This window comes from Ciconia boyciana, chromosome 8, assembly GCF_034638445.1.
Source record: "Ciconia boyciana chromosome 8, ASM3463844v1, whole genome shotgun sequence".
NCBI lineage: Eukaryota > Metazoa > Chordata > Aves > Ciconiiformes > Ciconiidae > Ciconia > Ciconia boyciana.
In genome coordinates, this window is record NC_132941.1 from 11,644,841 (window position 1) to 11,668,892 (window position 24,052).

Here is a 24,052-nt window from a genome sequence, read left to right on the forward strand (position 1 = left end):
CTTCTTGCAGCAAGAAAGGAAATGTGTGGAAGTTCTCTGTCTGTGAATTTCTAAATGGTGACTCCAGAACGCTTGTGTTTAGCACATGGGAACTTGACATGGTCAATTCAGTCCCAGTGGAAGTCAAACTCACTTCTGAAGTTTCCAGTAGACAGGGATACTAGACACATCTGAAAAGTCTGAGAACTCAAGCTTCTGAGATATTGTCACCGCAGGGGGCTATTATCTTGTCCCAACACACAATGCAAACATTTTGAAAAGACAAAAATGAATTGCAGGGAAAAAACCCTTTTGAGCAACTTCCTAATTGTGAGTCAGCAAGCCCAGCTTCCAAGCTCTCCTCACTTTTGAAAGGAACTGCTGGCCCACAGAACCACAGGTGTCTCTCTCTCTGATGTACATGAAGCAACTCTTGAGTTACTGTTTGCTCTTTTGCTCCTTTTTTTCTCTTTTCTTTTGTGTTAGCCTGATGAGAGACAATTCTGACTGTAGAAGCAATGGTTACCATAGTCAGAAGACTTCCTGACATAAAAACTTTGAAGATTATATTCACAATGGAATCCCTTGAAATGTTTAATTAGGGCCTTTTGTTCACTAGAGATGGTGTTGAAAAATAGGATTTTTAATGGGAAATTTCAACACCTCAGAATTGGTTTTCAGAATCAATGTTTTCTGAGAAATGGACATTCCCAAAATTGTACTTTGAGGAAAATATCTTCCATTTATTTCATTTCAGATTAAGTATATTGCATTTTTGTTACTTTTACATTAATATATGATATATAAGTAATGTTTTCATAGGGAGGAGGAGGAAGAAAAAAGCATATGCACTGCTTACTGAGATGTCATAATATAGTCTATTTTACTTTTAAAACTTCTATGGTCAGATGTTACTTTGTACTGATCAAATCGCTCTGTATCTTTTTTTGTAACTCAACAGATCTCCTGTTTGTGCTGAGATTAATCAGACTGAAAGACAGATCAAGAAAGGTTCAAACTGTTATTTTTATTAATACCAAAATACAGATCTATGAGGCAGTTCCACAGTTCTGTACATGAAGTTGCAGAGGTTGTTTGAAACATACTCCTAAAACCTGCAGTGATCAGGAGAGGGGAAAAAACAAAAACAAAACAAAACCAAACCCAAAGTGAGACCTCTTTAGTAAAAAGTAGAAATCAAAAATCCTGTCCCAATCCTGTGGTCAAGGATGGTGAAAACTCTACATGGCATAACACATTATCACTAGAACAGTAAGAAGTTCTAATTCCAGTTTTTTAATGTAGTATTTACTTTTACAATGATAAGATTTACATTTTGTTGATCACATGTGAAAGTAAAGATATGAGTATTTACCTTCGTACTACACCAATAATGACTGTATTTTCTGAGGGTTTCGTTGTTCTGATAGACCTTTAAATAAAAAGCAAATAATTTAACTTTTTTTTAAGTTCACATTTCAGAAAACATGACTTTACAGAATCTTCACACAGTACTTTTCTTAAAACGTCTCTTTTAAATGGTTTAACAACAGAACAAAAATCAAATTCCAAGCCTGCCAGACCACTAAGAAAGGAGAATAAATTTAGCAATATCTGAGACTCCATGAAAAGAGACACAGAAAATGTAGATTAATCTAAACCTCAAATACTCTCAGTGGGGGAACAGCAAAAATTCTGCCCTCTGAAATGGCACGTAATGGACTTGTTTGAAGGACTTGGCCTCACTCATTTAAGGAGCATTTTACTTTATTCTGGGACAGAATGGTAAAAATGTAACAAGGGGACCAGCGCTGATACCTAGTTTTTGCCTGACAAAGATCTTATCTAGTTACTTTAGTTTAGCAAGAAGATCCTTTGTCCCAGTGCCCCGAACCCACCATGCTCACCCAGGGTACATAATCTGACCCTGCCACCCCCACCCCACAGACTATTACTTAGTCTAGACACATTCCCAAGGGGTATTTCACTGGAAAGTCACTGAAGCAAGACACCACTGCCTGTCAAGTCTCTGTGGAGAGACTCAGAAAGGCAAATCCTTTTCCCCTTTTTTCATACTTTTCAGCAGTTTGTGAAGTATTTTTTGAATCAGTTTGCAACTTTGCTCTTCATAACAGATTTTCAAATGTTGTAGGTATGGAAACGTGCACACAAAACATTGCCTATTTGCATCTGGAGTTACTCAACAGCAACTAACATTTCAAAAAATTCAGAATGCTAATGAAGTGAATGTATTCATTAAATTGCTTGGTGGCACATGCAATCTTTGCAGTTAATTTAATGTGCAAACAAGGAACCAGGTATTTGGGAAAAAAAACAAAACAAAACAAAACCCAAACCACAGTTCACTACAGCAAGAAATTTGTACACTGTGGCTCCAAGCCAGATTGAGCTTCAGATATCCTAGCACACAACCAAAAATGCTGCAGCTATCAGATGTAAAGCACTGAGGTAACATTATCTGATGCTGCCAGTGGACATCTCCCCCCAAAAATATCAACGTTCAACAGATATTATAAAAGGGTCATAGAAAAGCAAAAAGCTTTGATGATGTGTTAACTATATAGTTAAGCATTAAGTACACTGAAATGGTGCTTACCTGCATAATGCTTCTGCATCAAAGTATCTGGAATGTCTATGGTCAATAATGATAATGTCATGGTGTTTATCAAGAAAACATTCTAGTGCTGACTCAGGTGTCCTGGCAATATTACATCGAAATCCAGCTTTCTCACATGCCCAACAGAACCCGTTACTCTGGTTATCTTCTTTGGCAAACACTAAAAGTACCTGGGTTAAAGACAGGCAGTGATCACTACAAACAAGGCTTACATATACAGTAGATTCTGTTACTTTTGCCTGTTCTTAATGTGTTTTTTAAAGCCACTTTCAAGGTTTAATCCATTGTTTTTAACAGAATTGCTTTCTACAGACTATTGCTTTTTATAATTGTCTGTATACAGGGTGTTTCAAGCTGATAAAATAGTCTGCCAGAGCCATTTATATCCATATGGGATGAACAAGTTTAGGAAGTGACTCTCTCGTCATTAGCTACAAAGAGAGCTTAGGCAATCAGTTGAGTCTAGATGCCTACATTTCAGTCAGTGTACATGAAGTAACAGCAAGTCTACTTTTCTTCACTGAAATTGTCTCACATACAACCGTTTTCTTGGGTTTTATTTTTCTTGCCAGGATCATATTCCAGAAAAAAAAATGCCATGCTTCACCTCATGTGAATTAATATTTAACGGTGCTTCAATGGCATGATGAAAAATGTGCTTTCCTTTTCATCTCATTCTAGTTCCCCAAAGTACTGGAGGCAGCCCACTCTGCAGGGTTTCTGGAAACTATAGACAGGCTGGTCAAAATGAACTCATGCAAGATTTAAATCATAAGCAGTACCTCTGTATATGGAGTACGACCCCATGTCACTCCTATGCAAAGCTTGCCATGGGAGCTCCTTATATCACAGAAGGAGATGACTGCGGTTCAAATCCAGAACTGGAAGTCAGACCTGTGAGCCAGTATTTGCTCTGTCCTAACTTGCTGTGTAATTCACAATAACGTTAATCTCTCTGAGCCTTTTTAAAATCAATACAATGCCTACATACTCAAAGTATGATAAGGCCCAATTCCTTCTAAAATGTATTTCAAATTCTGGGACTGAATACGGTACAGAAGATAAACATAAAGTCTGCTAAGGAAGACTCTCACTGATGTGATTGTGCTTTGCATCAAGATAATATTTTGTAGGAGAAAACTTCTTTTGCCTGAAAGAATACACAGAATGGCAAACTATAGAGCTATGTTAGTGTTGATTTTGTGGATGACTCAGTATACGCAGCCTTTTGGGAAAGATGGATAATTAAACCAGCATTTGGTCTATTGTCCCAAGACACCAATCTTTCAGTAATTTAATCAAACCACACTTAGATATATGCTTTGGTCAGATAATAACGTGGAGCATGTGTAACTCACACCCATCCCTCTGCCGCTTATCTTCTGGGTGATTTTAGGAATTCTAGTGCTGGTTACACTTTGGACCAGGTTGGTGGAATGTCTACCAGTAAATCTTAACATTTCCATGCAGTGCATATTTTTGTAAGAATGAAGGACTTTGTACTCATTTAGTTCAGATTCATTCTATAGCAACCTGCAAAACTGTCTGCAAAAACATGTCATAGCTTGGACTATATTTAGCAAAGTTAATTTATAACATTCTTCAAGAGTGGAAGAATGGTTTTCAGCAATAGCACAGAAAGCCAGCAGATCTGAGTTGTATGATGGACTAGGCACAAATGTGACGCTGTCTAACTTCTTCCCTCGTACCTGCCAGCTATATTACCAGGATAAACTGGTAGAATTTTAGAGTGGCCTATGACTGGACAAAAGCGATAAAATCATTAATAGCAATAAAGGAGGCAGAAATATTTGAGGAATGTTTCTGATTTATACTTGGGGAACAGCTGCATGAGGCTCTCCTAAGACCTGATGTTCGATGATATTACTGTCTGTTCTGACAATAGCTCAGGAAGATGTTGAACCGCAGTTCTTGAAGACAGACATTTTCAAATTATCAGGTCCAGATTACTTTCACTCAGGAGTTTTGTAACTACTGACTGAGAAACATCTTGGATTATTAATGGTTCAGTATGCCTTGGGATACAGGAGAATTTTCAGAGGAAGTACAAAGGAGTCATGTATCTGCAAACCTCATACCCATCCCAGACAAAGTAAGGGGACAACTGACATAAGACCTTTATTAATAAATAGATAAAGGAGGATGAATTAACGCCAGTTAACAATAAATAACAAAAAAACATACTTTGCCAAGCTCACTTCATATCTTTTGTGATGATATTGCAGGTTTGGTTGATGCTAGTAGTAATGCTGGTGTAATAGACCTTGACAGGACATTTGGCTTAGTATCATTTTGATGAGATTTTGATCAATAATTTATTACCAGTAAAATACAAACCAAGGCACACACTAAATTGATTAGAAGCTAACTGATAACAGAAAGAACTACAGATAGCTCTATTTTTATGAGCTGAGAGGTGTTTGGAGAAAAATGTTAGGCAGGATTTTTAGGATATCACATAGAATGACATGATAAAAATCTGTTAAGTGCACATTATCACTTGACAAAAATGCTCTGTGAAGATCTCTATACTCAAAAAATCCAGTCATAAATTTTAAGCTAACATCTGTGATGTTTTAGAAATTAAGACTTCAGGTTGAACTGTTGTATTACCTGAAGTTGATCTTGATGAAGTCTCATAGGGCCAAACTGCACATCTGTTACTGGTGCCTAGAAGAAATAAGAAGGGATCTTGTTAATACATATACACCTAGGAAAGAAGAAAAATTAGCTTTGTTAAAGACATTTCTTTTTTTACCACTGTCTCACAGATATATTGCTATCATTATGAGGCTGCTTCTTCATGAGGGTCTTATCTGCTTTTGTAAATGTATATGCTAAGCTGCATTAACACAGTTAGAAATCAACAAGCTATTCTTCAAGTCATTTTTTAATTGTTATTTTAAACATAAAGTAATGGATTAGTCATGAAAGTTTGGTAGACAAATTGTTATTTTTCTGTATCCTCTGTATCACTCCAGCTGTTCTGCAAAACATGGAATTTTAAAAATTGCGCTTTTTTAAGTCCAAAAAAGCATTAAATCTCCAGGAGAAAGGCAAAAATACGTAACTCTGCTCTTAGAATTTCACACTTAACAAGTGCCCAAGAGTGCTACAAAAACACACTAATTTCATTTCTCCAAGGGCGTTTTGCTGCATTCCCTCCTTCCTGCCCAGCCCCTCCTCCAGGGAAGGTTTCAGAACTCAGATATTTGTACTTGACGATGCATGTATTCAGCATGCAACTTTTCTTTGAAAAATCCTGCAAAAATGCTGTCATGTCATGCTTTCTGCATGCCAGCAATTCCCACGTTAGATTCTGTTCAAGTACCACAGGCAAACAGTTCAGCTTAGGATGCAAGAACTGAGCTTGGATCCCTTCTGCTCTTGTGTCACTTCAAGCAATGGAGGTCAATGACCAGAAGTGCTGTTTATCACAACTGGTTCTCTTTGCTACAATTAATCATTAATCAAGCTTGAACATGAATGACTCTTCAATTGGTATGGGACGGACTTTTTAAAGTAGTTAAACACATAAATGCAGAGGGAGACTCTAACAGGATTACACAGGTTAGGTTCTTTGGGAATTCCCGCGAGGCAAGTATCTGCACTTTCATGTGCTTAAATATTTTTCACCTCTTATCTCAGAAATGAAAACTAAAAAGCAGGAATAACAATGCTCCCAATTCAAAACAGGAAACAGAGTCCAACCAATGGTCCTTGGAGTTACACAGACTCTTCAAAAGTAACTGGAGTAAAAAAGCAGAAGAAAATTATTTTTGGCAACGCGGTAAACGGAAGACATCTCTGGATTCATATGTACAAAGAAAAGATCTGTTGAGCACAAAGGTGGTGTTTTTACATTGTTGTTTTTCAAAGTAAAACCATACTTGAAGACCAGATTTATTGCTTTGCAGCCTAGAATTTTTCCAATAAGTAATTTTAAAGAATCATCAGCACGTCCCACAGAAAAATCTTTTAGAACTACATGGTATGACCTTACTGCTCCATTGCTCAGCCCTCAAGAGTTTCTCATGTGTGATTTTACTTATTTATCAACTTGGAAATCATCACTGCAACATTAAATGAGCAAGAAACATGAGTCAAGGAAAAATGGTAACATAGTGCCTGCAAAAACAAGCCAGGAACCACTGTTTGCCTGTGTCATTTAAGAAGTCCTCTAAAAGCTCATGTTAAAATGACACAGAGGGGTTTCAGATTTACTCTCAGTCATTCTGGATCAGATCAGCTTAGTTTAAATACCCTCCAGTCAATTTTTTCTAATTTTGAGACCAAAAATCTCTCTTCAGTTGGAAAAATCAAGCTGCTTTATTCTCCCTTGTGGCCCATCATCCAATTATTCAAAATCTGCACTAGAAAATAGCAAATACTTTTGTCGATAATACACGTAGCAGGAGGGAATCCAGCTCTTTGCACCAGTATTACTGGTTTTGCAGCACTGACAGTAGTAACTACTTGTCCTGAATCAGTAAGATCAGCAGAAATGCCTGAAGGACACACAGGGAGCATATCTATTGAGTAAGAGATGCCTTTTTACAGTCACTTCTCTGACCATAACCACACTTCAAATTAAATTTTGAAACATTTATTTTGTGCACTCCAGCTGCCAGCATAAAGCAGCAAGTGTTTTCAGTTTCACCAAGAGATGGGCCTGAGCTGTGAGGTTCAGATCCAGAGCTGAACTTCACTGGCGTTTGGGGGTATGTAAAACCCCATCTATCAGGCCAGCGTACCCTTGGGCTATCAGTCCCAGTCCAAGGGGAATTTTAACAAATGAGATAAACCCAGTATTGCCAGTTATTGCTTTTCAGATGCTTCTTTCTTTTAGAAAAGTTATGAATGAATAGTCAAAGTACTTAAAGGACTGAGCCTGAAAAACATTTTTCTGCCAGAAACCTGTGGCCATTTTTACACTGAAAATACCATTTAAGCTTAAGTTACAAGGACTGCCCAAATGAGATAAACTGTCTTGTTACATGTTAACTTGCTGTCTTGAGTAGAAAAAAAACCCGGTCTGCATCTCAGCTGGAAAATTTTGGTGAACTTCAGTTAATTCTTAATCCTGTTGAAATCTGTTCAAATAACTTGATTAATCATTTCAACTTTTTGTGTGCTGCTGGTAGCACTGAGAAGTAACATGCTGATTAAGTACTGTGTCAAAAATCAAGGCTTCAGCAAGGATTAGCAGAAACTCTCAACTATCGGTGAACTAAATGAGCTTTAAAAATATCTCTAATGCTGCAAGCTTATAACAAAACCAAACCCAGCCAAAGCTCACATGTATAGTTAACTGCACAAACACAACTTCTGCTACTTCTTCCTTGAAGTTTCTTTCTGACTTGAAAAACAAAGACCCAAGTACATTTTCAGATTGACAGACATGACTTATGCATGTGACAGCCTTCCAGGCAGGCACAAACCTGTGAGAAAGCGTATGAGAAGACAGAGAGGTAAAACTAGTTGTAGGTCCCTGGAATTGATCGTGACAGAGCTATGTCCCTTGCAAAAGAGCTGCTGATGCAAACTTCATGAGTAACTACAGCATATGTGACTGTGGCAAGACCTGAGTCCAGGACACTTTGAGCACCCTGACCATTAACGCAAGTCTTGTGAAAATCCTTCCTTGGCCAAACAACCTCAGAGGCCAGCCTATAACTTGCAGCCAGGGACCAAATCAAACAGATGGTAGGACGGGGTCCTGCTGCAGATTCCTGACAGCATAGCTTGCTCTCATTGCAGCCCCATACTTAAACCCTCCCAAGAGTGCAGGCTGGCGCCAGGGCTCATGGCCTCAAAGACATCTAAATGCTAGAATAGTTTGCAACAGTAACTAATTCTCAGGCTTTTGAAAATGCAAACCTTTTTGGCTCATCTGTGCTAGTGCAACTTCCACAATAGCTGCAGCTCAGTTCTCTAGGCCTGGGGAGTGAGAGATGCCTGTAATAGCAGGCTGCAGGTCAGCAACTACTAGTTAGCTTTAATTGCAGACAGCAGCTCAGTTACTGCAGCAGCAAGTGTTTACACCCTTTGCTTAGAGACACAGCACATAATCAACTCCAGGCTGCTTTAAATGCTTACACACGGCAATCGCAGCCATTTTACATTCTCTGACCTGCTGAACTACTGCTGGTAGCACTTATTTTCCCCAAAATTTGCCTTTCTTATTTGAATACCATATTTTCTGTCCTGTTGAACCAGGCCTGGCCCTGGCACAAAGTGAGATCCATCCCAAGGCAATGGCATTAGCCACACATACGTGGCTGTCAACAGGGAGGTCGTCTACTGACTGCTGTGTGCAGCTTAACACTCGCTAGAAATGATCCGCATGTTGTAGCAGCTAAGTTGCAAACATCGAAATCGATGATAGAAATACTTCAGGTTTCTAATGTCCAGAGAAAAGTGAATGTTTGGTAAATAAAAACAACTGAAATAAGCTTTAAAAAGACAGACCCAAACAACTGTGACTGATCTGATTAAAGTACAACAAACTCAATGTTGACCTGATATAACCTGGTAAAGTACTTCTCGCTATGAGTCATTCTTCACATTTTACCAGAACAGAATCTACCAGAATGGTCTGTTCATGGTTGCTGGGTTGTTTTTTTTATTTCCTACAGCTAGAAAAACTTTAAATGAACTTGCTCAATGAATAAATGTAGAAAGGAATAAAGGGTGGAAATAAAGCCAGCTTGATCCACATGCTCCCTATGGTGATAAACTGCCTGGTTGGCATGTGGGACACATCAAAGCAGCCCACAGGTCTCCTATTTGCTAGAGGTCTCATATCTTGGCTTTCTCCAAAATGCCTCTCTTACCATTACCAATTGGAGAGAAGAGCAAACCTCCTAAAAGGGCAGAGTCAGCCCCCAAAAAATCCTTTGGCTATTAACTCCCATGCAATACTCCTGCCATGGAGGGGCAAACACATTCCTTCTGGAGGCTGATTTTCTTAAGTCACTTCTTTTATGAAGCTTTTGTGGGATGTTTTAAAGCAGAGCCCTGCGCAGCCCAAGGTAACCCTCGTCAGAGCCGGGACCGCAGGCTGCTGCAGCACTACCCACTCACGAGAAAGGCTGGCCAGGGAGCTGCTGGCGTCCTGGGGAACAGGAGTGCTTGCCTGAAATCCTCCTCCACAATCCACAACTGCTCCATCACTTCCTTTCTGCCACAGATGGGGCTGTGCAGATGACAGGAATGACTCTTCGTCTGGGCATGTAATCACCATGCACAGCCCTGGCCTCCTGCTAGTATCCCTCCCTAAAGGGCAGCTGGAAGCATTTCTGGTCCTGCTGCTCTTCTCGCCTTTTCCAGGTTAGAGTTTGCGGGAGAAGATGTGACAGCTTATTTTTCCTGCAATTGATTTGAACAAAGAAGTGACATAAACTTTTGCTGAATGGATTGCAGATGGAAACTGCTGCTGTACAGCTAACATCCAGGTTTAGAAAGCAGAAAATGAGAAGAGAATTTCTGTTAGTAGTTTAACACTAAGTAACTGCCTCTTCAAATAAAGACTTCATCCTCAAGGCTCTGACTCATTCTAATATAGGACACAGATAACTACAATGATTAGACAGAAGACTTTACCGCTGGTTCTAATGAACTACAGCCAGCAAAATTCATCATTTTACTCAGATCAATATTTTAAGACATCACAAAAAATGTGCTTTATCTAATTTTAAAATATATACTTAAGTTTTCTACATATACTAGGTACATGATATAAATCAGCATGAGTTGACTCATCACAGCAAGATTTGACAGTCTTGATCATCAAGATATGCTAGGAGCTATAGGACTGTTAACATAAACTGAATTTTGATAATTCTAAGAAAAACAAAGGGATGAATTTTACAAAGGAAAAAATATCCTTTTTCTTAACCTGCTGTTTTAAGCACAGATTTATCACCCCAGAAAATGAAAGCTCAAATGAACTCATAGATTTATACCATACCTTAAACTTTAACTGATTCAGGATCTATTAATGGCGTAAATTTTCTCAGAAACCTTAGCCAAATCCTCTTGGATGCTGAAAGCTAGGAAATAACCCATTCGGTACAAACTGGCATGACAAGGTCCAGGATCTAGTCCATCCAGGTCATACTAGAGTAGTGCCTCTATCTGAACAGAGAGGGGCTTTGTAACTCAGTATGGCTAACATTTCTGGGCAAGAAAGTCTCCATGTTCAGGAGATCAGCTATAGGTTTTCACTATTCACATTTTTCTTTCTTTGTAAGAATCTTTATCACTTTCTGAATTATATGAATACTAATCCAATCCATGGTCATTTACCTATTTCTTTCTCAGTGGAAATCTACCTAAGTAGAGAATTTAAGACTTAGCTTCCTATTTTCCATGCACTTTCTGCTAGACACTTAACATCCCTGTTTGCATCTTCCTTGCAGACCTTGACAGCACTGTTTTGTTACAAACGTAACATTGGTACAAGTTACATAAAATGCTGGCTGAGCAGATCTTCCTAACATGCACAACTGTTCAGAACATAAAATGAATTTTATAGTCCACGGGCTGAATTCCGACCCAGCTAGCAACAGTGAAAATTCAGAGTAATTCCACCAAATACAAAACAGAATATGCTGGATTTACTTCAGTGTAAATGAAGTGAGAGTCTGGCCCCATGCAGCTACTTTTGCTGTTTGGAGGCCACAACAGTTCAAATAAAGAGTAAGAGGGAACAAAGCATCCGAGGTGAACAGATTCAAGGTGAAAAGCCTTTGCTGAACAGATTCAAGGATGAAGGTAAGCCCAGCTCTCAAAGACCCTAAGCCATATGTAGTCAGCTTATTCTTTGCTGAAATACAAAGACGAGAGTTCTGAAAGGCAATTAAAATTTACCAAAACTGCTGTTCAACCTAGATGAAACCTGTTAATTCCAGCCCTCGATATTTTTTCCTATTTCTGTTTCATAAAAGATGTAGACAAATGTCACAGACTCAGTAATTTACATAATGCAGCATTCTGACTCAGTGCAATTTGCTTTTATAAAATCTAGCATTTACATTAATCTAAATTGGGTTCCCACTGATGCATCTCTGTCAACAAAACAATACAGATTTAGATCTATATTACAAGGTCTGAAGATCACCCGAGGTTCTGTTCCAGTATCTTTTTCCTTTTACCTGTTTTCTGTTTTAAATTGATTCCTAGAAGAATCATCTGTGATGCCGCCATGTAATGATACAACAGACAGTGTATGCAATGGGCTAACATCACCTGTGTTTTCTTAATCCATTTCTTAGGTTTTAGTACCAGTTGTGAACCAGTTTTACATAAATGAGCTCTCGAGAGCCAAACTCTGGCCTCTGATTCACATCATTACCAACACAGAATTTGGACAGCTTGCAGTTTTTGTGAGAAGAAAAGCTTTGTCGAGTGTAATGAGTTGCCAGAGCTCTCAAGTCAGGCTGCTGGTCCTGTCAGCAACGACACGCACTCTCTTACTCCTGAGTTCCTTACAACACCTTTACCACTCCTAAAATCCAGCCCCTCTTCCACTCCTCAGCCTGGAGGCAAGTTTCAGGTTAACCCAGGTCCTGAGGAAGCTGCCCAGAAGATATCTACACCCAGCTGGGACGGGGACTGCTGCACTGGTGTGCCAGGACACAGCGCTGAACACTGTGGCTATCCCACTTTCACCAGGCCTCTCCTGGGCCTGAGGAGGACCCTGCTGATTTTTGGCTACATGTTCAGCTTGCCACACATGCCAACCATTACCATATATGTTTGTTTGTTTGTATTCTGGGCCTAATTCCCCACTGCATTTCTTCAGTGTTTCTCCACTGCAATACGTAAAGCTAAATTAGAACAAAACTGGAGTAATACTGTTGTGAAACCAGGCTCGCTGCCTTCTAGCACACTTTAGACACAACCGAGAACTCCCATTTTGCACTGTTTACAAATTCTCCCCTTATTCATTAGAGGAAACTTCAGTTATCAAGCTGCAAGCATGGCACTAGCAAAAGTGAATCATTCCGTTTTGTTGGGAATAATTAACGATGCTGTCCCAAAGTGACTTTTATTATTATTTGTAATGCGGTAAGGCCTGGGTGGCCTGTGGCCCACTGGGGTAACGTTGTACAATGACAGGACAAAAAGGCAATCAGCAGACCCTGCCATTGTTAAAGGTCAGAACTTTTACACAGAACATGCTAACAATTTAGGGGAATTTTTTAGCTCTTGATAGGGTATTTAAGTGATAAAATAAATGTCATTATCACATAGCATGCCTACAGCACTATTACACAGATCTCAAAACTTGTAGAGGGAGGAAATGGTTGCTGTTTCCATTTTTACATTCAGAGGAACCGAGGCACCAGGGGAGAGAGATGGTCTCAGCACACCTCGTGCCAAGCCCTGGCATCCCTCAGCACGGCGTCAGGTCCCCCTGCTTCCCAGCCAACCGACAGCAGCAGGCACTGGTAATATTGGGACCATTTGATAGTAGCTGATATCTGGAAAACACCGACTGATTTCTGAAATTCAAAATGATAGTTTCTGATAATTCAAACACAATTTACATTACGACTCGGTAACCGCAGTGTTACAGTAGGTTTCTAAGGTAAGCAGATACAACTCCAGCAAAGCGACTACGCAAATCTCACACTAAGTACTTCCACAAGAGTCCTCATTCTCAATGAACCGCATACCAAAAAGGGGCGGAATAAATCACAGACAAGTCAGAAAAAGAAAGCCACCTACTCATTAATCCACACTGACTTTTTCTGTCCAAAGAGAACAAAGTTGAGTGGAAACCAGTCCTCACATCAAAAGCTATTAAAATCTAGCAAGTTGTATTTGCTGTAGCATCTGCCTGATTCAGAGATCCCTTATAGACCTGTATATTATGCACAAGTCCACAGGGCTTGAAATTTCATCTCTTTGTCTGTTTAGAAGAGGAAAAATGTGAATCATATGCTCCACAACAACCCTGGAGATGTGAATACCCTTAACACTGGTCTGTGCCCCATGGTCATCATTTTGCCAAATGCTTTTATGACCAACCAGCACTGAATTTAAAACACGCTAGGCCTTCACCATCTTAAGATTTGAGATGGCTCACTGGGGTCTTCATTAAGGTCCCCACTTTCCGGCTGAAAGGTTTTCAAGAACTTCTCCATTCAGGCCACATACGCACAGATCTTTGTCTGGAGGCTGTGAGCTCTCCCCACATTGGATCCCTAGGCTGCTCACTAAACTATAGCCAAATATTTCTGTGTGGTGAGGGCATGCTGTAAAGCATTTGTAGTTATATCCTGCACTAAGAGAAAAACAGCAGCTTAAATGATCTGGCTTGTACTTTAGAAGAATTTTTTAAACCCTATAATAATGGTTTTCTATACATAGGTTGCAGAAATGGATGCCTTTATCAATGCAAAAAAAAGTAGTATGAACATTTTCAGCTGTTCAAAGTCAAATGTAGTTTTTAAGCGTTTATCTTTTTGGAGAGTCCAGCTTAAGGGTAACAGGAATACAATGTGCAACGTGCAGAAACTGAATTGCTTCAGATGAAAAAAAAGAGGTCGTCTTTAAGGCACTAGCACCTAATTCCATGTTTTATTTGTTTTTGAAAAAATTCAAGGGTCGTCTAGAATACCCTGCACTTCAGAGCAAATGTCCTCCAAAGTCAGGCATCCTTGGTATTCTGGGGTTACTTGCAAATAAGGGTTGTGATTGCCTTTTCGAGACGTTACCTTGTGGGCAGCTGAACAGCATGTATGTGTGGATATTACACCTCTCTGAGTTTCAGCAGCTATTCTCTTGTACTCCCAACAACCCTCAGACCACTCTGTTTTTCCCTTTGCAATCAGGACCAGCCATGCTCTATCTCACAAAATGCTTTAAAGGCAGGCACATAAAAATGGTGCGTTTAGCAAGTCCCAGAAGGCTGAGACCTATTTCCTCTCCCCTTTTCCCCTCACTTGACACAAGTTTGGCTACTCCACTGGCTGGGAGAGCTATAACCGAGCTCTGGGGACGAACTCCTCATACACCGGCATCAATATAAGTTTCAGTGTGCTATCCTCTCTCATCTGTTGGCAGAAGTAACCTCTACCCAGATGTAAAGGCTAGCCAAGAAGGCAGAGAAGAAATTAGTCTTTAAGTCTTGCAGGTCATCAGCCAAGACACATTCAAAACCAGAGCATTAAATATGTTGGGGTTTGCATCACTCCAAACAAATAAATACAGCCTTGGCTTTACCAGCATCTTTGTCTAACTGAAAAGGAAATTCTCATTTGCCTACTGCTGCCTCAGGTGTATTAATTTTTCAGGCAGGCTGTAGCAGACTTTCCATCCCCCCACTTGAGCAGACGCTTTAGTACAAATACTACATTCTTCTGGCCCAGAGGGAAATTCTTGCTGCCTGCACTTTAACAGTTGAGCTGCACAGCACTCTGGGAGACTTAAATATGGCACAGTAGTTCTATTGTTTAATATTATTAAAACTGCTTGCTCTCTTGTGATTCTGCAAGATCCTGGAGTGTAGCAATGAGTGCTAATCTGTTTCATATCTGTCAGCTAGTTCTCTTCTTTCTAGTGGATACCACTTGCTAGTTTTATTTTAGAGGTGATTACAGATGCATCAGGATACAACGGATCTCCATCACTATCGGTTTTATTTTTTTCTTTACGCACATGAATTTCAGTGGCAGTTTTCCTTGAACCATCTGGATTTGAACAGTCAGCTGACTAAAAGGAAATTCCAGTCTATCAGGAAGATTTCCAATTACTTTATGTCAGACAAACTTTTCATGCCTTGATCTAGCAACACTGCAATCGCCACAAACAGACCAAGCAAAGCAAGAGAGTACAGCACAAAAATAGCATAAACCAGTCAGTGGATCTGCTAGGCTTCCTAGAAGATCTCTATTTTGTCCTAAGCCTTCCATTTTTTAAGGAACAAACTTGCTTTTTCTATTGTCATTAATAACCCATTGTTTGCGCTGACACAGTTCAGGCTTTACTGACCATAATCATTTTTTCTATCTGCTGCCATCCATTGTCATAAAAGCATACATTTCCCAAGCAGTATCAAATGGCCTGCAGCAAACTGCTGTCAGATCACAGTTGGGCAGGTAGCAAGCTGAGATTACCCCTCCTGATCAACTGAGAACTGCACACAAGCTACTTCATCTTACACATCTCCAGCCTTCGCATATGTGGGCATCCTGGATGCGCCAGTTGATTTTAGTCCTCTGAGACTGGATGGTGACAGTATGGAGCTGCCTCCTTCTCCTCCTTCTTCCCCATTCTCCCAGCCATCTGCCACACACAACACCTTCACACAGCTTACTCAGGTGTCTGTGAACCTGCTGGAAACTGCTGGCATGTGGTTTTCTGCACGGTCCAAAAGGTGCGCTCTGCCCACCTTAAGTAAGCACAAACTCATTTGTGCTCTATCCAGCACCCTGCCTGGGAACTGCTCTCAAAGACAGCAAAGAGACGCAGTCACTGAGATGTAATTTCACCGTCAGAATAAATGCTAAGTCAGTGGGACAGAGGCCAGTACAGTGAAAGAGAAATGTTCAATACAGATAATAAACATTTCAGTATTTTTTTTTTATTGAATACAGGCTTCCCAGGCTGAGTGCAACTGTCTACTGATATTTGAGAAAACTGAAAGAGAGGTTCTTGGCACTCAAACCTTTTCTACATAGAGAACTTTGTCTCCAATAAATGGAGGAAGACTTGAGACTGCAGGCATATTCAATATGTTTTTTTTTAAAAATAGAAGGAAATTCACAGTAGTACATCCTTTTTTCACTCTAAAGTTTAGCATTCGTTTTGCTTGTTCACACCAATGACCAATCCAACAGGTTAACTCCAGGTTTTATCAAAAAGAGGAAAACAGACAAATGGATTTAAGAGCGCTGGGGATCCCTTCTTTCTTTTGACCACTAGGAACTTCACTGGCTGAGGGGATGAGTGACTGGTTTCCTCTAATACAGATGCCTCTTCATTTCTGAGGACCTACAGGGTAGTTTGAAACCTGACACTGGTTTTCTGCTTGAGTCTGGTTCAGTAACACACAGTGCTTCTGCCAGCCCACAGGGCTCGTTAAATATTGCACGCTCGGTAGATGGGATCACTCTTTTTTTTCCCTTAAGTACAGTAGAACCTTTTTACAGTTATGCCAATCCCCCTAAACTTTGTATGTCTTTAATAAAGTGGGGGTTTCATTATAATCAGAATTGCAATTAAGTAGAATTTGATGCAGCAAAGCAACTTTTCATTCTAGTTCTCTTGTAAACAGATTTTCACTATATCTGGATTTGTGGTAGGCACACTCCATTTTATTTAACTGCAAAAAAATCTGTTTAAAAAAACCTATACTATTATCTTTGATACAAAGCAATCTCTGCACTTTCTGCCTACAAGTAGCATTTCCTTTACAAAAGAACTGCTGGATATGCCAAAGACAACACTGCTGGTATAAAATAAACCATCATGGAACATGATTTTCTCTCTAGAAATGCACAAGCAGCCAATATGTTACCACCTCCTAGTAAAGTTTCACAGGACTAAAGCCGTGGCAACCAAGGTCTCAGCAGAGCAGCCTCCCACAAGGCAGCTCCTTTTTAATAAACAACCCATCAGCAAGGAAGCCCATAAAGCACTCTGCCACTGTAGTCGTTAACAGGGAAACAAATTCAGCTGGGTATCAAATATCCACTTAAGATGAAATCCTGCCTACAGTGAAGTTCATTGACATCAGTACTGTCTAGATATACTCTCTCCAGGTACAATGTCTGTATTTCTCAAATAAAGTACAAGGGCCATAATTATGCAGATAATAATCTATAGATGTTGAATAGCCTCATATAAATTATTTAACCTTGAGATTTCCAGGAAAGAGAGACATCGTCTGGAGATACTTGCATCAGATACTTTCACCAGTTATATGACGGCAGTGAAACTTTCACAGTCTTGCTGCAGTTACAAAGTTTGAAGGAAAGATCTGTAACATGCAGGGATAAGAACATGGGGTAAGAAGAGAAGATGCAAAAACACTGAATAAATCTATATTGTAAGCAAGTGCATTCACCTGCAAACTGCATAGACAGACAACTGCTGTATTAAACCATGAACACTTATGAGCACACAGCTAGCAGCGGTTAAAAGGTGCATTTGGTCGAGCAGATGTGGGCTTTTCATGTGTCATTTGGACAGCCATTTTAAAATGGTGCTTGCCTTCCCTATAATGTGGGTAGGATGTCAGGAAATTTTTTTTCAGAAGCTTTACCAGCCTCCTCAAGTTACAAGTCCTCAGACCCCACAGTGAGCCCTTCCACAGGGGCTGTTTGAACACCAGCACTGTGTGCGATCTCTGAAATAAGTAGGTTCTCTGCTCATCCTGGCAAGGACTGCAAAATGTGAGCAGAGCAGAGTCAAGACTAGTGCAGCAGAACAGCTTCTCAAATATTAGGATCACCAGGTACCTACCACCTTCTGCACAATTTTATTGACACCCAAATCTATCTGTCTCATCTAAAAAGGTCTGATGTTGTAGCTGAGACTTGCCCAATTGTCCTACGATAGGAATCGGTGCTGGAGCTGTGCACACGTGAGGAGCCTGGGCTGTTTTGTCACATGCCCCAGAGCTCCATGCTGCATCATTTAGTCAGACAGTGACATCCTCATTTCACTGGGATAACAATGATGAATTAGAAGGAGATATATGAAAGAGGCTCCACTTAGTCATTATATAATGAAATGGTGTCAACCTATGCAAAAAAAAACCCCTGATTAGTCGCAAGGAAAACTGGCATCCATCCAAAATCAATCTCCCTTGAAATACAAATTCTGGCATCTGACAAGATGGAAGCTCGTTTAATCTGTCTTGCAACTATCCAAAATGTGTTTCCACCCTGAACATTTTTGCTTTCTCACTCTGCTGGTTTTTCTACGAAAGGATGCGATGGGCCTAGGCCTTCTGCTGTGAGTGCAAAAGCTTTATGCCACAGAACAAACAAGAGAAAATAGACATTGAAGTTCTGTCTGGCGACACCATTAATAAGTTCACAGTCACCATTTCCTTCTTCCTCCCCTGCACCAAGTGTTTCTTCCCAGACAGTGATCCAGACTGCTGATAGCTCTGGCAGGGAGCTTTTACCAGAAATTTTAGCAGGAAATGTTAATTTGCAAGCCTCAGTGTCCTCCCTCGGGGAGGACGGACATTGTATCTGCACAACCAAACTGTGAGCTCCTCAGACCTGCCTGCAACACGCAAAAGAGAAACTCCTCTGTATCTCTAGCAAAGCTGAGTAAAAAACCAACTGTACTCATTTATTTTCTTTTGCCTTTTTCCCCCAAGCAATGAAATACTAGAAGAATGTCCAAAGCAAACAGAAAAATTCTATTAATGAAATATCCAATTTACTGTAGTTTCATGGCATAACTCTGAGCTCAGCCTGATTTCTAGGACACAAAACCTAGCTGGAAATTTGTAGGACTAGAATAAAACAAAACTATTGCTTTGTGTAAAGATTCTACTGCATTTCTATAAACCAGTTTAATGGTAAAGATAGCCTGTGTGAAACAGTAAATATAACACATACATTACAAATAAAGTAGATATCAGGGATAAATAATTTTCTAGTATAAAGTCTAATGTCTCATAGAAGAGACAGAAAGGAAAAGCCAGACTCATTTTATTAACAGTTCCAATAAAGCTACAGTAAAACTACAGGTCACTTGGAGAATCAAAAAATAAAAATAAACCTATAAACTCATTGAAGAATGATGTAGATCGGACTCTTGAAAAGCTTTATTACTCAGATAGATCACCTGATTTCTTCTTCTTCCTCTATGAACTTTGAGCATAAGGCTGTAATTACTTACTATAGATGCAGGAGAGAACAGTGTTCTTGATTAGGAAAGCTTTTATCAGTCATGGGAAGTGTCATTTGACTTGTTTTATGTGTTTGCATGTTCCTCTGAGCTAGGACAAATGTTCCTACCACATTCATATTTGTGTGGTTAGCAGATTTTTCTGCATCTCTTTTGTCCTTATCCTCCAAAGACAAAACAAATGGTGTACTGCTAGATGTTGAACTTTGCAATTTTAGTACCACATTGCGACAGGAGTATATTTTGACTAAGTGTATGAGCCATTAACATGTACAGTCTAGGCACCTACCACGGAACACCAAAGTTCTACTTTTTTTCTTCACTGCTTAATTTGAACCAGTATGTCTTACTCTGGATTACTTCAGAATATACTATGAATTGCATAATTTAATCCAGTTATATTTTGTAATCTAATTTTGCTAAGAACATTCAAATGTATTCCAACAAAACAAACCTTCTGTGAAACAGCAGGAAAATATTAGAGGTGGCATCAAACCACTACTCCATTAGACATAAATTACTCACAGTACATTCCCCACAAAACAGAGTAACAAAATTTGCAGGCCACAATATGAGGTTGTACCCAGAAATACTTTCCAGATGAAGCAAGGAAGATTTGCAGTGGTTTTGTGACACAATCGACAATTTCCTGCTATTGGAAGAGGGATTATCTAGTGCATTTGCTGCACGGATTCTGTCTCCTTGCACACCTCCTTTTCCAAGTTCAGTGAGCAATGAAAACTAAAAAGGACACTTGCACAAATGTACGGTCCATCACAGCTCTCTGTGCCCTTCCTTCTCTGTGCAGCTGGCCCTGAACGCTGAATAGCGATCACCTGTGAATTATTTTGTCAGACAAATCTAACAAATACATTACCTACCAAGCCCATGTGATATTTCAGCCTCATGCCCCTTCTTTATTCTTAAATAATACAACCCTGCCATTGCTACCCATGTACTCTTTTGGAAGTAAAGCATGGCTTGTTTGAACCATAAACTAATACTACTTAAAGCGTTTAAGATTGATTTTTTTTTTTTTTTTTAACAAGAGAAACATGCCTATGTTGGGAATAATATTTTGCTGATACTGTAAACATGGAACTATGGGTGTCTCAACTCATATCCCACATATTACATTTCTCTTTCACACCCAGTTTTAAAACAGAATTTCACAGTGTTAATGACAACTTAATAGCTTAACTGATGATTTTGCTTTGCAATTCTCCTTTGTATTTTTAGCTCATTCTTTTTTTTTTTTTTTTAAATCTGCATGGCATATAGAATTACCAGGACTACCATTTGACTGGCTTGCTATTTTTTCTGGAGTAAGAAGAATCTGTTCGCTCTGCCAGTCAAGAAAAAACACTTCTTCCCCCAAGTTCGACTTTGAGAATTTAGTTAGCAGCCTCTACAAGCAGCACTATGCAAATCAATCTTTCCCACATAAGAAGCTTTTCACAGAGTCTGCAGCAAGAAACACTTTCTGGTAAGTATAGACCTATTTTTTACAGTACATGATAGCGTATTGTCTTCCTGAAATGTTCCATTATTTCCAGTATTTCTGTCATGCAACATTATTTTTATTTTCTTTTTAATCTAGTTATTACTGTTCTGTCACTGCAGTGCCTACCAGTTGTTTTCTTGACACAACTCTTCCAGTCTCATCTGGAACTCTCCCAGTTTCATCTGGTTGGAAAAACTGTGTCCCTTTGACTGCAAGCCACTGGCAATGGTGAGAGCATTCATTTCACTCTCTGTTCTGTCATCTAACAGAAGACTGAACAACTGGAGCCTCAAGCTGATTATATCAGCACTCCAGGAGTCAGAGGCAAACATCTGGAATTTATTTGTTCGAAATAAAATGAATGACATCGTTTCAGGAGTTTTAGCTTGCACCTGTACTTATAAATCTCCATGAGGGCAAGTTATGAATAAATTTAATCAGAAGCAGGAGGTAGAAGGCTCTGATTTTGAGCCCTTTGTCTCAACCCCTGTCAAGGGCCCCAGGAAGAAGGTGGGTACTGAGATGCCCTAGAGGCACAATTTGTTCAGAGCTCTCCTCTTCCACCAGAGGATAAGGAATACACTACATTTGGCCTCCTGGGGCCCACCATGCTTTCAGTGCACACGTCCAGCCAGCTCTGTAGTGCAGGTTGGGTGGCAGAGCATGCTCTCTTGGTCCCCTCTCCCTGATGACGGAGCCCTCTATCCAGCCTTACAGCCCGCGCAGGCAACTGGGAATTTCATCCAGCTTTGCCAGGGGGGAAATGAAGCCCCGAAGGTTATTTTTGTCTGTAACACCACGAGTGGTTCAAACTTCAGCAGAAGCTGCGAAGGGGAATGGAAAAAAGGACAGGAGGGATTTAAGAGGACAGTACTGCAAACAGAGTAGTGATGGGGGGGGCAGAGGTCAAAAGAATCAACCACTACTGCTGTTATCTGATGGGAGGGCACAAAGGTACAGGATGAACCTCTGAAAATATGTAGAGGAGGGAACAGGGAATACACAGAGAGGAAGAAGGGCAGGGGAGAAACAAAGAGAGAGAAGCCCCTGCCAATTGTTTGGATGCAGTGTTACCTTTGCCTAGGCACTGAACTCATTGTCTGCAGCCGTCTCCTTTCCTGCTTCTTTCCTGAGCCTCCCTCAGCACAGACAGTGCTTGTTCCAAATCGGAAGGTGACTGATGTGGGTCCTGTGCTATGGGCAGGTCTACACCAGGGACTAGATCAACTTCTTTATTTTTACTTGTGCAGAGTGCAAGATTTTCACTGCAAGGGTTTAACTGAGTGAAGTGCAAGTTGACCACATCTTACTCAGCTTGGCAGCCTGTCTCGGAGAATGTTCATATTTAGGGATTGGGATGATCTTAATGAGACAATCCCATTGCAAATGCAACCAAACACCTGGAAATGCAAAGAAAATTCACACAGGTACCGATGGCTGGGTACTGCATCCAGTTCATTTCTCTATATACTGACTATGGGGGGACCCATAGTCAGTATATAGTCAGGATGTAGGATGCTGGAAGAACAGGAACTCTGTCTTGGAAGGGAACCTGTTATATTCCTTTCAGATCATAAAGGAAGATACTCTGAGGGAAACAGCATTTTTGTTTCTGCACAGACCCAAACATGAAGAAGTCAGAAAAGACAAAGAGAACTTGGCATGTCAATGAGGTGACAGCCCACGTGCTCCACACTCAGTACTTCACACACTCAGACTATTTCCAGTTACTGAAAACATCACTGAGACAGTGCAGCAAAACTGAATTTAGTAGAGAAAGGCACTAGGCAAAATGTTCTGGCTGTACCTTAATAAAAACCTTAAAAAAATAAAGACAACCTCAACCCCCCCCAATGGTGGGCTGGTTCCTATACACCACTCCAGCACGCCCTGTTGTCTGTCTGTCATCAGATGTTCCCTGACTTCACTGCTCTGCAGGGCAACTCCAAATGTTCCGAGTTGTGGGTTTTTTCTTTTTCTGGTTTTGGGGTTTGTTTTGTTTTGTTTTTAAATAAAGGACCTTAGAAGATTCCTTACAAGAACTGCTTTCATTAAGTGATCAACTGCTCTTTGCCAAATACACTAGCTCTTTGGAGAAAGGAAAAATAGGATTTGGAGACAGAATAATGCTAAGCTGGGGGGAACCATTTGGAGCATGACAGACCTACAGAAGAGATAGGGAAGCACAAGACTCAAGTACCATAAGGCACACAGTGTACCCTATTTTTACAAAGACTTTTTCTTTTTTTCCAGTAGGTGCTTCCTCTTGCTATGGATGACAGGAGGCTAACATGATGATGTTAGTATTATCAACTAAAGCTGCCCCAAGCTTTGGCTGGAAGAGCTGTTGAACTAAGGTCACTGGTTCTTGTCCAGGTGGAAGTTAATAACCCTGTGGCACTGGCCAAAAAACAAGCAAACCAAAAATGTAAGCGGATCGGACCCCTGGCAGACTTTCAGTGCTCCTCATCTCAGCAACCAGACTCTGCTGCGCTAGCTAGTAGAGGAACTATTGATGAATACATTGTTGACAGTTCCTCTGTCTACAGAATTACAGCACTAGCAGCTTCACAGAATGTTTTGCAATACCTGGACAAAGGTGTTTTCACATATACATTGTACAGCACCACATTATAAACTATTTCAGGATGCTTCAGGAAGCTACTAAAATAATTCTGCAAGAAAACACACTCATGGGAAAAAAAAAAAATCCAAAAGTCATTAAAAAAAAAACACAACCTGAAACAAATGTGGGGTTTTATCACTGCTTGATATTTAAACTGTCAGCTTTATCCTCCTGGTAAGTGGGCAGCTCTAGTTCACAACTGAACACCTACTTTATTTATTTAGCTACGCTGCATTTAACCTTACATCCTGTCTGCTGGGTGCATCCGGCTGCACAGATCTCCATGCAGCAAAGCTTTAGCATAAGGTGGGGGAGCTACTTTCCACAAGCCAAAAAACAGGAAATTTGATGACATTGTTCAGTGAGCAGACGTCAGCAGAGAGTGATACAAAAGAGT

The 24,052-nt window shown here is 40.1% G+C and overlaps 1 protein-coding gene across 4 annotated transcripts in view; it reads right to left on the reverse strand.

The window, feature by feature from the left end:
- LOC140655216 (high affinity cAMP-specific and IBMX-insensitive 3',5'-cyclic phosphodiesterase 8A-like) overlaps nucleotides 1-24,052 on the reverse strand; it is a 142,576-nt gene that overhangs the window by 44,708 nt on the left and 73,816 nt on the right. For all 4 annotated transcript variants that reach the window (XM_072869383.1, XM_072869382.1, XM_072869380.1 and 1 more), the window contains exons 2-4: nucleotides 5,252-5,308; nucleotides 2,597-2,787; nucleotides 1,355-1,411 (exon numbers count right to left, since the gene is read on the reverse strand). In XM_072869383.1, coding sequence (XP_072725484.1) covers nucleotides 1,355-1,411; nucleotides 2,597-2,787; nucleotides 5,252-5,308 — 305 coding nt within the window. The remainder of the gene's footprint in view (nucleotides 1-1,354; nucleotides 1,412-2,596; nucleotides 2,788-5,251; nucleotides 5,309-24,052) is intronic.